Source organism: Asterias amurensis, chromosome 12, assembly GCF_032118995.1.
Source record: "Asterias amurensis chromosome 12, ASM3211899v1".
Taxonomy (NCBI): Eukaryota; Metazoa; Echinodermata; class Asteroidea; order Forcipulatida; family Asteriidae; genus Asterias; species Asterias amurensis.
In genome coordinates, this window is record NC_092659.1 from 17,472,725 (window position 1) to 17,486,635 (window position 13,911).

The 13,911-nt window shown below is 41.8% G+C and overlaps 1 protein-coding gene across 2 annotated transcripts; it reads left to right on the forward strand.

The window, feature by feature from the left end:
* The first annotated feature begins 3,782 nt into the window (after positions 1-3,782).
* On the forward strand, positions 3,783-13,839 carry LOC139945043 (uncharacterized). 2 transcript variants are annotated; one of them, XM_071942295.1, is made up of 7 exons: positions 3,783-3,918; positions 8,249-8,481; positions 8,955-9,843; positions 10,297-10,604; positions 11,503-11,650; positions 12,301-12,440; positions 13,241-13,839. In XM_071942295.1, exons 1-7 carry the CDS (start codon positions 3,831-3,833, stop codon positions 13,451-13,453), a joined length of 2,019 nt encoding a protein of 672 aa, XP_071798396.1. In that variant the 5' UTR covers positions 3,783-3,830; the 3' UTR covers positions 13,454-13,839. The 2 variants fall into 2 exon arrangements, with proteins under 2 accessions (XP_071798396.1, XP_071798398.1); XM_071942297.1 differs by lacking the exon at positions 3,783-3,918 and adding an exon at positions 7,975-8,037.
* Positions 13,840-13,911: the final 72 nt, after the last annotated feature.

Sequence of the window (13,911 nt, forward strand, 5' to 3'; positions counted from 1 at the left end):
TTTTTTTAACTCAGGCTTGTACTTCGGCTTGTTTTGGTTGTGGGAATCTCTTTATGCAGCGGTGTTCTGTTTGTTTTTTCCCCAAACGTTTGCTGTGTGCATTTAATGGCACTGGACACTATTGGTAAAAACTCAAAATTGTAAGAATACAAATTTATTTGGTATACCAAGCAACGGAGAGTTGTTGATGGTATAGAACATTGTAAAGCTCCCTCTACTGAAAAATAAAAAGTTTTTGAAAAAGCGGAAATTGAGGCATCGTGTTTTGAAGCCTTTTTTAAGCATTATGAGAGCATGTGCAACAATTTTGTTTTTTCTTTCAGTATTTTCTTGCAACTTTGATGACCAAATTGAGTAGAATTTTTCAACGATTTGTTATTTTATGCATACTGGGATACACCAAGTGAGAATACTAGGCCTCCTGGTCTTTGACAGTTACTAATAGTGTCCAGTGCCTGTGACATTAATAATGTCCAGCCAAGCTACTTCGCGGTTTCTGCAACATGTCACTCGCAATGGATTTGGACATAAACTGCATGTTACGTTTGTCGGCTGTCCCACCCATCCCACTAGTCACTTCGTTTTGAGAGTTGTGAAATTAAACCAAACGGCGGCTCACTCACCACAACAACGTTGTTTGTATCAGGACGACAAAAACAATTTGTGTATAGGCCTAATGAGGGTGGTGTGGGGCGTACGACCATCGAGCTTTATTACTCTGTATTTCGTCCCCAGAACAATTATTCACTTGAAAGAGCGTCGTGATGTGTGCCAACAATATGGACAACAATACACTTTGTTCTTTATAGCCCTCCCCTTTGTATGTCGACAGGGGGCGCTGTTGAAGTTTAAACGGCGAGCAACTGCGTCCTTAGACTGGGCCCCTGTCTTATTCACGAGCTTCGAAGTGGGACGTCAGATGTTAAGGCTACTGCTTCCTGAACATCTGACGTCTTTACACTTGGAGGCTTGCGAATAGCGCCAGAGAGTGGCCTCTATAGCCAAGGGCAACGGGCGAGCTAACGGACACGGCCTGTTCTTCAGTGTTGACAGCCATGCCGTAGCCGAAGTTCGCTCGTCCCCAGCGCCTTGCTTTAAAGCCATTGGACCCTTTCGGTACAGAACAAAAATAAAAGTTCACAGATTTACAATTAATTAACAGGGTTTACAGAAGATAACGGTGAAAGACTTTTCTTGAAATATTAGTCCATGAAATGCTTTACTTTTTGAGAAAACGGTAAAACAATATAAATTCTCGTTAGCGAGAATTACGGATTTATTTTAAACACATGTCATGACACGGCGAAACGCGCGGAAACAAGAGTGGGTTTTTCCCGTTATTTTCTCCCGACTCCGATGACCGATTGAGCCTAAATTTTCACAGGTTTGTTGTTTTATATATGAGTTGTGATACACGAAGTGTGGGACTTGGACAATACTGTTTACCGAAAGTGTATAATGGATTTAAACAAAGGCGCTGGGATGGGCAAACGTATCATGCACTGTCATTGGTTTAATAATGCGCAGTCCCATCATGCATCACACTCACACTGCACCATATTTCTATGCACTGCATACATGACGTACTTCCTGAACAAGAATCTGTGCAAGCGATTAGCCCATCCCAGCGGTCCTGGATAGACTGTCCGCTGGGGCCGAGCGAATAGCCGAAGTCGCTTGATTCAGAACGGCATCTAGACTACTGGTTCCATTGTCTTTAATATCCGAGGAAAAAGACAGGTATTGGCTTTACAACCCCAGTGATTTCATTGGATACAATGATTTCACAGTTTGCACACTCTTGCGCAGTTGGGTCTATTGAGGAGCAACAGAAGGAAGGAAATCTCTTTTGATAACACTCATAGTAGTCTTGGTTCAAAGACCTTCGCATAATATTATGTATTTCCCAGCCTCGCTATCATGGGCAGCGCGCCGATTCACCAGGGCCTTTCTAAAAGCTCGGCTTGGGCTCCAGCTCAGGCTTAGACTCCGCGTGCTGTGTACGCAGCTTGCGTTTAACCTGCATTTTGGAGCAGCGCGTATTGCACGGATATCAGTAAGAGCCTGAGCCGGAGCCCAAGCCGTGGTTTGAGAAAGGCCCTGCTAGCTTTGCGCGAATCTATTCTTGGTTTGATTTCCAGGTTATGAAATGAATTTAAGAAGAAAAGCGCGCCCTCTGTCGGGTTATTACGTATTGCTTTACGAGTATGAGTATGAGAGTATTGGAGCAAGACTACACACACACACACACACACATTATAGCTACAAAGCCACCGCCTGTGGCCTTCAGTCATTTCCACATCGAATGACCGGTCATGGTCAAATTAATGGCTGTGCTTTTGTTGTTGTTAAAACAAAGGCAAACGAAAACAAAAGTACAGTTTTGGTATAATTGCTTATCTTTTTATTTTGTTGTGCTGCCATTTTCGACCGATCCTCAAAACCCCCGACCATATACACTGTATTTAGTTCGCTCGGTGTATCCCAACTTATAACAAATCTGTGAACATTTTTGACTCAATTGGTCATCGACGAAGCTGCAAGGGATAAATGCAAAAAAAAAAAAAAAAAAAAAAAAAAACAACATCCTTGTTGTACAAAGTGTGCTTTTGGTAGGTGCCTGAAAAGTTAGTGTTTCAGACCTGAAGTCTTGTTGAGTGAGGAATTACCTCTTTCTCAAAATCTCTGTTACTTCATAGGGAGCCGTTTCTCACAATGTTTTATATTTCAACCGCTCTCCATTGCTCGTTAATACCGAGTAATTTATATGCTAATGTTTTGAGTAACATTACCAAGAGCGTCCAGTGCCTTTAAGATGTCAATGCACTTTAAATCATTAAATAACTATTACCTAAACAGTAGCTTATAGGCTCCACTCATAGATAATTATTATCACAGAGATAAAGTCCAACAACATTCTTTACGAAGATAATTTTTATATAGAGTGGAATGTTTGCACAAGTTAAGTCTAACACATTTATGCGTTCTGTAATGGGACGTAAGTCCACTACACCATTTCAACTTCACCACGATAGACCGGTTCCGATTGAAGGTTTCAGAGTTTAAGGTTAAATTTCAAAATGGCGGCCATTTTTTGATTGAATGGCGGCCATTTTTTAGGCATCACTTACTATATAATAATCACTGGAAAATAGGGTCTACAACTCCCATTTGTGTGTCTTTACAAACCAGTTTGAAGGGACTATGAAGGGACTACTAGGTTACATATCAAAAAGAAACAATTTCGAAACTGCCAACATTTATCCTTTTATCGCACACCCACGCGAGTTCAGCGCCTAACTATTGTAAATGATGTTATTAAAAAAGTCAACTGGGGCAAGTCTACACATCTGGTAATCCGGAAGTTTGTGTCAAACATCTCTTCTCCAGTAGTTCGTACTGCGAACAGACTATCCGTGTTGCGATAATCGGCAACTATGTAACACCCCACGTTCTGATAAATGTAGTCTCGGTGTAAGACGTTGTTTTTCACGATCACTCAACTATCGCATTCCCCGCTCGCTCCCTCCCCGCCGCGCACACACTATCGCCTTGCAATAAGACTACATTCAGAACGTAGAGAGAACGAGTTTGGTGTGATAGGGTGTTAACACAATTAACGTCGCAAATCAAGACTAGTAGCTTTTAGCTTCGCCCGCAGAAAAACCTTCGCGCTTCCGACAACTGCTTATCGGATCAGATAGGCGCTAGTGGATTTAACTCTATCTGTTAGTGTTATTACATCAGTTAAAAAAATATTGTGATAACCGCCTTCGTTGTATTGCAAAGTTCACTTTGTTTGAGGCAGAACCCGCGTATAAGCAGCAGCCATGGTCAAGACCGGATCATCAGAAGGTTGTATCGCTGCGATCTTTTGCGCAGCGATACTCTGTGGATCTCTAGTGTCACACGTTATTGGTAAGTCTATACAATATCCCCTTAGTGCTATTCACACGACAGAATTTTAACGGGGGTCCCTTGCTTTTTTATATCATGGTTGTAAAATGTAACAATGTTTGAAAACATTTTGCAAGAGAACTTGGACAGTAGAAACATTGTCTTTTCACACGAGGAACATTTTGTCAAATTTTACAACCATGCAACAATTTAGCAAGGGACTCTTGCTTTTATGCTCTCGTGTGAAAGGGGCTTTATAAGACAACAGCGATGTACCGAGGGTGTCTTGCTTACTTTGTTTAGCATGGTTACTAGTTTACACTCGTGTTAAAGTAAAATCGTGTTCATCAAAATGACAGCAAATAAAGATTTCAAGGGACCTTAGACAGTTCAAACATTGTTGTCCGTTCACAAAATCAAGTCAAACTTGTAAAGTTTCACAACCATGCTAAAAAAGCAAGGGACTGATGCTAAATTGAAAACAAAGGGGCTTATTATAATGCTACTCTCTTAATGTAAAAGAGTGAAAATGCACTCTTTGAAGAGCCATATTTGAAGACAACTCTTTTTCGAGTGGTATTCCACTCTTTTAGATTGAAGTTTGCATCTTTTTGAGTGATTTTTCACTCTGTCCTGGAGTGAAACCCCTCTTTAAGAGTGAAATAACCACCACTCTTTTTGAAGAGCCATATATGAGGGACAGCACGAAATGTAAAGAGTGGTGATATTCACTCTTTTACATTAGAGAGTAGGGTCACACTGTTTTAACGCTACATACTAAGCGGGGGTCTGAAAACAAAAGATGACCACGGACTGTGATTCTTGGGTTCGAACCCCCTCACCCGCGAGTAACCATAATGTGATTTTTTAAAACATAACTCGGAAATGTACCGAATATATACAGTGCTGTTACACAACGGTGTTTATGGGTCAAACCAAAACCAATAATTGGGGGAAAAAATAACAATAAGTCCCCGTTGGAGTTGTTTTTCTTGTATTCGATAGGTGTCAGACTTGCACAAAGGGAAAAGCATTTTGATTTCAATCGGTAGACCATGAAGTCTGGAATGGAAACTATAACAATGACGATGAACACTAGTGGACACTATTGGTAATTGTCAAAGACTAGCCTTTACAGTTGGTGTATCTCAACATATGCATAAAATAACAAACCTGTGAAAATTTGAGCTCAATCGGGCATCGAAGTTGCGAGATAATAATGAAAAAAAAAAACTCTTGCAACACGAAGTTGTGTGCGTTTAGATGGTTGATTTCGAGTTCAAAACTTGAGGTCTCGAAATCAAATTCGTGGAAAATTACTTCTTTCTCGAAAACTATGTCACTTCAGAGGGAGCCGTTTCTCACAATGTTTTACACCATCAACCTCTCCCCATTACTCGTCACCAAGTCAGGTTTTATGCTAACAATTATTTTGAGTAATTACCAATAGTGTGCACTGCCTTTAATCTATAGTCGTATAGACCTTGTATTTGTAGGTAGCCATGACTGCTGTTTACGTGCGTAAATAAATTACGCGCGTGTACAGCACAGAGAGGGAGAGTTCAAGCACAGAGAAAGAGTTTTATCTTTTTTACCAGTTGAATAGTTTACTTCTAGCTTCCGGGCAATCTCAGTGGTGTAGTTGGTGTGGCACTGCTCTAGAATTGCTAAGGGCGTGGGTACGAATCCAACTAGCCTTGCTCAATGCAGTCGGATTATTCGCTCCGAAAAGACGCCGCTGTAAACCCACCCGTATACCCTGTGCGTGGTGCGTGCGATCACACCGCATGGCCCACTACTGTGCACACAAGTCATCCGCACTCGTATACCACTAACCGCATGCGGAGGCCGTCAGCGGCCGACGCATGCGGATAGTGTACGGGGGCATCGTGTCGTGCGATGTTACGCACAGTGTATACGGGTGGGTTTTTATACAGCGGCGGTCTTATTTCGGAGTGAACAATTCGACTGCCTTTAGCAAGGCTAGAATCCAACCTGAGTTTATAATTATGTGGTACTGTTGGTAAGACACTGCTTCTAGAATTGCTAAGGTCGAGGGTTCGAATCCCACCCGAGTATTATATGACTGTGTTTTGTTTTCAGAGAACTCGAAAAAGTACTAGGTAGGTAATACAGTGCTGAGACACAGCGGTGTATATGGGTGAAACAACAATTTATGTTGTTTATAGTTAAAGGCAGTGAACACTATTGGTAATTACTCAAAAAAGTTATTAGCATAAAACCTTTCTAGGTGACGAGTAATGGGGAGAGGTTGATGGTATAAAACATTGTGAGAAATGGCTCCCCTGAAGTGCCGTAGTTTTCGAGAAAGAAGTAATTTTCCACGAACTTGATTCCTCAAGTTTAGAACTTGAGGTCTCGAAATCAACCATCTAAACGCACACAACTTCGTGTGACAAGGGTGTTGTTTCTTTCATTATTATCTCGCAACTTCGACGACCAACTGAGCTCAAATGTTCACAGGTTTGTTATTTCATGCATATGTTGACATACACCGAGTGAGAAGACTGGTCTTGGACAATTACCAAAATAAATGTTTCACTTCAGAACTTATTATTGTACACTTTGACTTTTTTTTAAAGGGTAAAAGACTTGTCATATATCGGGTTAGGACGAGTTACTTTGTTTTAAATTTTTTATCTCTCCTAATGACTAGTCCTAAGTTAGGACTAGCCCTAACTCTTTGGGAAATCGACCTTTAGCTCTTTTGTATAATGTTCTTGTAAAATGCTTTGAATTATTCAGTATACAGATTAAGTTGAGATTGTTATGTAAGGAAATCCACTTCTACTGGATGGAGCGGATTTATTGTGCAACGAGGTAGATAATAATATGCAGAATTGTATAACAATGCTTTAAAGGGAAGGTACACTATTGGTTATTGTCAAAGACCAGTGTTCTCACTTGGTGTATCTCAACATATGCATAAAATAAAAAACCTTTGAAAATTTTTAGCTCGATTGGTCGTCGGACTTGCGAGTAATTAATGAAAGAAAAAAAAATACCCTTGTCTCACGAAGTTGTGTGCTTTCAGATCCTTGATTTCGAGACCTCAAATTCTAATCTTGAGGTCTCTAAATCAAATTCGTTGAAAATTACTTCTTTCTCGAAACATACGTCACTTCAGAGGGAGCCGTTTCTCACAATGTTTTATACTGTCAACCTTTCCCCATTACTCGTTACCAAGTGAGGTTTTATGCTGATAATTATTTAGAGCGTCCACTGCCTTTAACATACAAACCCAGAGAAAGAAGCAAACATGGCAATTATAATAGAGTGTTATCGGACTTATGTACATGTGGATTTATGTTTTCAACAATCGCAGGATGGTACTAAGTATACAGTGTCGAACACACATCAGTGTTTACGAATGGTTCAAACCAGTTGTTATTCTTTAAAGGAACACGTTGCCTTGGATCGGACGAGTTGGTCTATAAAAAGCGTTTGTAACCGTTTTTTATAAAATGCATATGGTTGGAAAGATAGAATAGAATAATCCACACAAGTTTGCCTCGAAATTGCGTGGTTTTCCTTCTACTGTGCGAACTAACATGGTCGGCCATTTATGGGAGTCAAAAATTTGACTCCCATAAATGGCCGACCGTGTTAGTCGACGAGGTAAAAGGAAAACCGCGCCATTTCGAGGCATGTTTGTGTGGATCATTGTATTCTACTTTTACAACATCTTTCCAACCATATGCATTTTGTAAAAAATGGTTACAAACGCTTTTCAAAGTCCAACTCGACCGATCCAAGGCAACGTGTTCCTTTAAACCCGGTTATGTGCAAATTTAACGTCTCTCTATCAAACGTGTTTTCAGCGTGTTTACAAGGTCTGGGTCATTTTCCTTTGTAACCCCGGTGTCAGATCAACATCAGAGCTATTATAGACCTTTCTATAGCAAACATTACAACCTGAGTGTTTGGCAACCAAGGTTGAACCATGTTTGGACAGAGTTATGGGAAGCAAGTATAAATGTAGACTTTTGGACAAGTCGTAACATGTCTGTCGCGGTCAGAGCGATCCGACTATCATTCTGCGCGATTCCCGCGACACCGGCATATTCTCGTGAGACTGCCTGGCCCCAGCGAGACTACTGCAGCTCTCACGGCTAATGGGTATGTTGCTTATTTTGAGATACACAAAGTGAGAAGACTGGTCTTTGACAATTACTTATAAACGATCTTCCCTTTAAGTACAGGAACAAAGGAAAAAACAAAATAATGTTCTTCATCTCAGATGCATTTTGAAAGTGGTGATTTTCGGTGGATGCGATGCGGCATCTAGTTAAGGGTTTTAACAGTTATTTTCGTATTGAACTGTTTCTAGCTTTGTCACCATCCGATCTCTCGCACGAGTGCCTTCGACCCTGTGAGTGGCCAGCCCAGCCCAAGGTTTGCAAGTATGAATTTACCCTGGAGTGGTACCACACCTTATCCAAGGCTTGTTACAACTGCCCTTTTAACATGACCGACTGTGCCCGCCCGGATTGCATTCCGCTCAACGGCGTGTCGAGACCCATCGCCGTGGTCAACCGAATGTTCCCCGGTCCGAGTGTGCAGGTAACTCACTGATACAGTGTTTGGAAGTCAATCTAAAGTGTCATTATGGTAACTTTCCCATGCCTTATCCAGGCATTGTACAAACTATAGCCGGTGGTGGGTGAAACTCAACATGGAGAGCCATCATGGCGCCTTTTGTAATGAAAAATGAACCATATACTTTTGTTTTTATTCCGGAACCCAAGTTCAAATCAATTAACCATCAATCAATCAATCCATCCCTCTTGAAAGTTTAGTAATGGGGATATTTTGGACGCTAGGTAACAACAAACGTAACTACTTTAAACCGTTGGGCAAGAGTTTTAATTGTGGACTTTTGGGACGCTAGGTGGCAGCAGACTTATCAGGTAAATCCATTATCATTTGGTACTGTGCGTTTGCTCAGAACTACGTAAGCAATGAATATTTAAATTACCAAGTAAGTCTGCTGCCACCAAGCGTTTTAAAGTCTTTGTATATTGTTGTCTTCCTAGGTATGTGAAAAGGACACGATCGAGGTCAAAGTTATCAACCACCTGAAGAGCTATGCCGAAGGGACCACAATCCATTGGCACGGACCACATCAATTTGAAACACCCTACATGGACGGCACGGCAATGACGTCACAATGTCCTATCCCGATGGGTACCAACTTCACGTATAGGTTTGACGCGGTTACGTACGGAACCCACTGGTGGCATTCGCATTCGGGCATGCAGAGGGCGGACGGGGTGTTCGGCGCGCTGGTGGTGCGGCAGTCCGACAAACGGGAGCAGCACGACGCCCTCTACGATGTGGATCTCCCCGAGCACGTCGTGCTGGTCCACGATTGGCTGGACCAGATGACGTTGGTGAAGTTCGGCGCTCATCACCATGACAGCGGGAGCAACAAACCAGAGTCGGTGTTGATCAACGGTAAAGGGCGACGACTCCTATTCGCTGATCCGGACACCAATCAGACGGCGTTTACGGCTCGTGAGACTTTCTCAGTCAAACATGGAATGCGTTATAGATTCCGCGTCATCAGCAACGCCATTACGAATTGCGCCCTCAAGATATCCGTGGACGGCCACAACCTGACTATTATCGCGAGCGACGGGGCACCTCTGAAGCCTACCGTAACGGACGCGTTCATCATTTACGGAGGGGAAAGATACGATTTTGTCCTTCATGCTGACGCCCCTATCGGGAATTACTGGATGCGCGTGAAGGGACTCGCCGATTGCCGCCTCAATCAAGAGCTAGCTGTGGTACGGTACGAGGGCGCCCCCAAAGAGGACCCGATAGAGGACGAGACCATTGACCGACAAGGGGTGATTGTTAATCCATTTAACGAAATGTCCAGCAGTGCGGCTATTTCAGTAGCTGATCTTGATGCGGCAGGTATATTAACATTGTTTCCTAACACCAAACTCAGTTTGTAAATTTGGGTTTTACCCCAAGTACACCGATGTGTGTTAATACAGTTGTATACTCAGTACTTCCCCGAGCTCATTGAAAATACGAAGAACAGACTCTGGTTGGGATTCGAACCCACGACCTTTGTAATTCCAGAGCAGTGTCACAGTATAGACCACTGAGATTACCCGGTAGCTAGAGGCAGTTCGAATAGTTTATTCTGTCAAAAAGAGCTTAGAATTGTATTATAGTTAAATCCCTCAGACGGTTTCGCTATTCCTATTGGTGGAGAGCACGTCGAGTGGGGGTGATAAAGGCCCTCGCCTTCGGGTCGGGCCTTTATCACACGACAACTCGACCCTGCCTGTTTTAAAACGGCCGTGAAGTAACTAGTAGCTACCCTTTTATTCCCTTATTTAATGCACTTCACTTCAACAGAACAAGATGACGCAACAAGCGTTGAGCGAGCTGACGCCATTTACTACCTTGGTCTCGACTTCAATAAAGTCAACAACTACAACTTCCACGACCCGATCAATTATCCCATCGAAGACATTGAAAGATCCCACCATCTTTACTCGCCTCAAATCAACCATCTGTCCTTCAAATTCCCTCCATCACCACCACTGACTCAGTTTGAGGACATCCCTATGGATCAGTTATGCACACCCGAGACCACATTGGATAAAGACTGTGTGAAAGAGTACTGCGAGTGCATATACACTATTCAAGTTAAACTTGGTGAGGTAGGTATAATAATTCAATAATATTCATGGCTTCTTATTGCATGGATTGCACATCATCGGCCGCCATTTTTATTGATAATTGAAAAGTGCACGCGTGCTCTCATACTCTGTAACCTTCTGGAGACAACGGACAAAACGAAAAAGGGGAAATAAAAGGACTCCATCTGGAAATTATAAAGACCGTGCTCCACAAGCATGATTGCGTACAAAGTCAATGGGGAAATCTTTAGTATACAGGGACGATGGAAAGAACAAAGGTGTCTCCACAAAGGGATGCATATTTTAAGAATGTGTTATACGCACTGCGCACAACTCTCAGCCAATAATAATATCGAAGTCTTAGCGCACGTATCTACCAAACAAGGTACTCAAGGCGCTGAGTATATACAAACTTTCAGAAAGATAGGTAATTGCAGTGATGAATTCTGAGACCCAATTATTTAGCACCTTATAAGGGTTTACAAGGTGCTTTACAATGGTAGTCTTTCACGCGTGCACGTTGTATACAAAATGGCGGCCAATGACGTCATGTGCAAAGATAGCGCTCGTATCAGTCACCCCGTGACGCTCAAGGCGCTTCAATATTCAGTATTTTCCTGCAAGGTTTTGTGCGGCTACGCCAAGTCATACATATAATGACCTATGCCTTGACGCTTTACATTATGTATTTGTTTACAGGGTCTGGTTCTTGCGGGTCAAAATCTATATTGTCATTTTGGTTTGGGTATTAATCTGTCTGTATTACGCCCAAACCAAACGTAACGGGTCACTCCTCATGTAAACCACAATTTAAAGGTTTTAGAGGTCGGGTGGCGCCCTGTATCATCACGACCAGCCTTTTTCAGTACATTTGCCTCGAAAAAATAAATAAAAAATCGTTGTTCCCTTTTTTCGCCAGGTTGTTGAGTTTGTTCTTGTTGACGAAGGTGTCACTTTTGACGCCAGTCATCCAATGCATTTACACGGTCATTCGTTTCGTGTGGTTGCCCTCGAGAAACTTGGCTCATCTACCAGCGTGCAAGAAGTCATTGCACTTGACAGAGCAGGTTAGTACAGTCAGGGACACTAGGCCACATAATTATCCTTTAGCTGAACTCAAAGACAAGGTCAGACCCTGAAGGTAAGGCCGAGGTTCCTGGCAATGTTATGTTAAAGGCATTGGAAACCTTTGGTAATAAATTTAAAAGACCCGTATTCTTACCTGGGTGTATCCCAACATATGCATACAAAACAAACCTGCGAAATTTGGACTCACTTGGTTTTTGAAGTTGCAATAGAATATTGGGGGAAAAACACTCTTGTTGCTTAAAGTGTGCTGTAAATGGCTTCAGGCCTGAATTTACTTTTGGTGAGAGTTTTCTTAAAAATGTTCTATACCGTCGAAATGACACACATAGAGCTGCTTATGCACAAACAGCAACTAAGCACACATGCTTACCAAAATAAGGTCACCAGCCACTACCTTACAACATGTACAACTGTTGTCTGGTATCCTGCTCATTTCTGCTTAGCAGAGATGTGTCAAGCAATGTCTGCTTAAGCAACTCTATGAAATGTGGTCCTGCTCTCCATTTCTCCAAGTACTTTTTGAGCTAAATTTTTTATTTGAGTAATTACCACAGTCAGAGAGATTAAGGGGGGTTTATCATAAACATCAGATACGACTTGTAACGAGTCTAAATTAATTTACACACAGGTAACATAACCCGGAAGTTGACCGGCGCCCCTCGGAAGGATACCGTGATCGTTCCCGACGGTGGTCTGACTGCTATCCGATTTGAAGCTGATAACCCCGGCTGGTGGCTATTCCATTGCCATCTAGAGTTTCACGTCGAGGTAAATCCAACTAAATGTGTTATCCAGTCGCACTTCTATACGGTCCCTTTTCGAAATGACGGCTTCGGCTTCGGATTCGGATCAGGCTCCGTCCTCTCGTCCGAAGCCCTATAGCTGAGCACGTACACAAAGCACGCGCAATTGTCAAAACAACCTTATCTAGCCTAAGCCGAATCAGGAGCCAAAGCACTAGTTTCGAAAAGGACCTGTATGTATTATCAAGTAGTATACTTGGTTCAAGTCGGGTCTCGTGCTAAAAAAGATTAAAGAGTAATGTATGAGCTTTTGTGACGTGCGCCCTCTAAAGTTAAATATTTGCCAATCTACTTGAATGTGTCTGTAACTATTCAAAAGTACGCCCGCCTTTAAACTAAATTTTTATTTGAGGTTTTTAAAACTTGTTCACCTTTGACACGCTTGATTCTGAAGACACATTGGCTATAGGTTCTACTCAAATGGTTGACGAACGAGCGCATCCAACCAATGATACCGAGGATTTTGAAAAAGGGATACGGGTGGAGTGACTCTAAAGCAAATTGGGGCGTTAGTCGTAAAGGCACTGGACATCTTTGGTAATGTTATTGCCAGAGACCAGTTTCTTTCAATTGGTGCATCCCAAAATTGGCAGATATTTAAAAACTAATCTGTGGAAATTAATTTGGCTCATTTGTGGTCATCGGAGTTGCAAATTGTGAACGAAAAAAAAACAACCCACCATTGTTGCACAAAATGGACTTCTGAATCTGTCTAAAAATTACGCTTATTTTTGTATCTTTCTCCTCTCTGTGCCTTAATTTTAGATCGGTATGTCTCTCCTTGTTCGTGTTGGTACCCAAGAAGACCTACCGCCAAAACCCAAGGATTTTCCACGCTGTGGTAACTGGTATCCGCACGGCGTCCAAGACTCAGAGAATCCAGTCATACCGTGTGGGGGCGCTATTTCCTACAGATCGTCAAGTGAACTCTTTATACTATGCTTAGCTGTTGTTATTGTTTTTATGAACATAACCTAAAAATTAGATCTTTTTTATTTTACAGAGACGAAGAAACATTTTTTGTTTATATATTTTTCTACGCAGTTGGTTAACACTATACCGCTTTATCTTAGATTTTGTCTCTGTACCGCAAAATCTTAATCTCTTCTCAAAAATGATCTTATGTCGCAGGTTGATAAGGACTAATTTTGTTGCGTGTGTTTTTCTTTAGTTTTGTTTTTGTTTACACAGCAGAGTCATTTTGGGTATGTGGCATTACAGGTTTGTTGATATTATTATTATAACCCTTTCTGTTGATATAATTGACGTGGTTTGGTAACTAAAGGATTCGGGTACTTTTTCAAAATGTCCACAGATTTACATTAAACTTACAGGGTTTGAAGATAATGATAGTGGAAAGCTTCCCTTCAAATATTACTAACTAAGGTTGTGTAGTTTTTGAGAAATGAGTAAAACAAGTCACAAAATAGTTTTGG

What these genes read in the sequence shown, in the direction of transcription:
- LOC139945043 (XM_071942295.1), top strand. Translation starts at nt 3,831, where the DNA reads ATGGTCAAGACCGGATCATCAGAAGGTTGTATCGCTGCGATCTTTTGC. An exon ending in TCCCCGGTCCGAGTGTGCAG is followed by an intron (nt 8,482 to 8,954) that starts GTAACTCACTGA and finishes TTGTCTTCCTAG; the next exon opens with GTATGTGAAAAGGACACGAT. An exon ending in CATTGCACTTGACAGAGCAG is followed by an intron (nt 11,651 to 12,300) that starts GTTAGTACAGTC and finishes ATTTACACACAG; the next exon opens with GTAACATAACCCGGAAGTTG.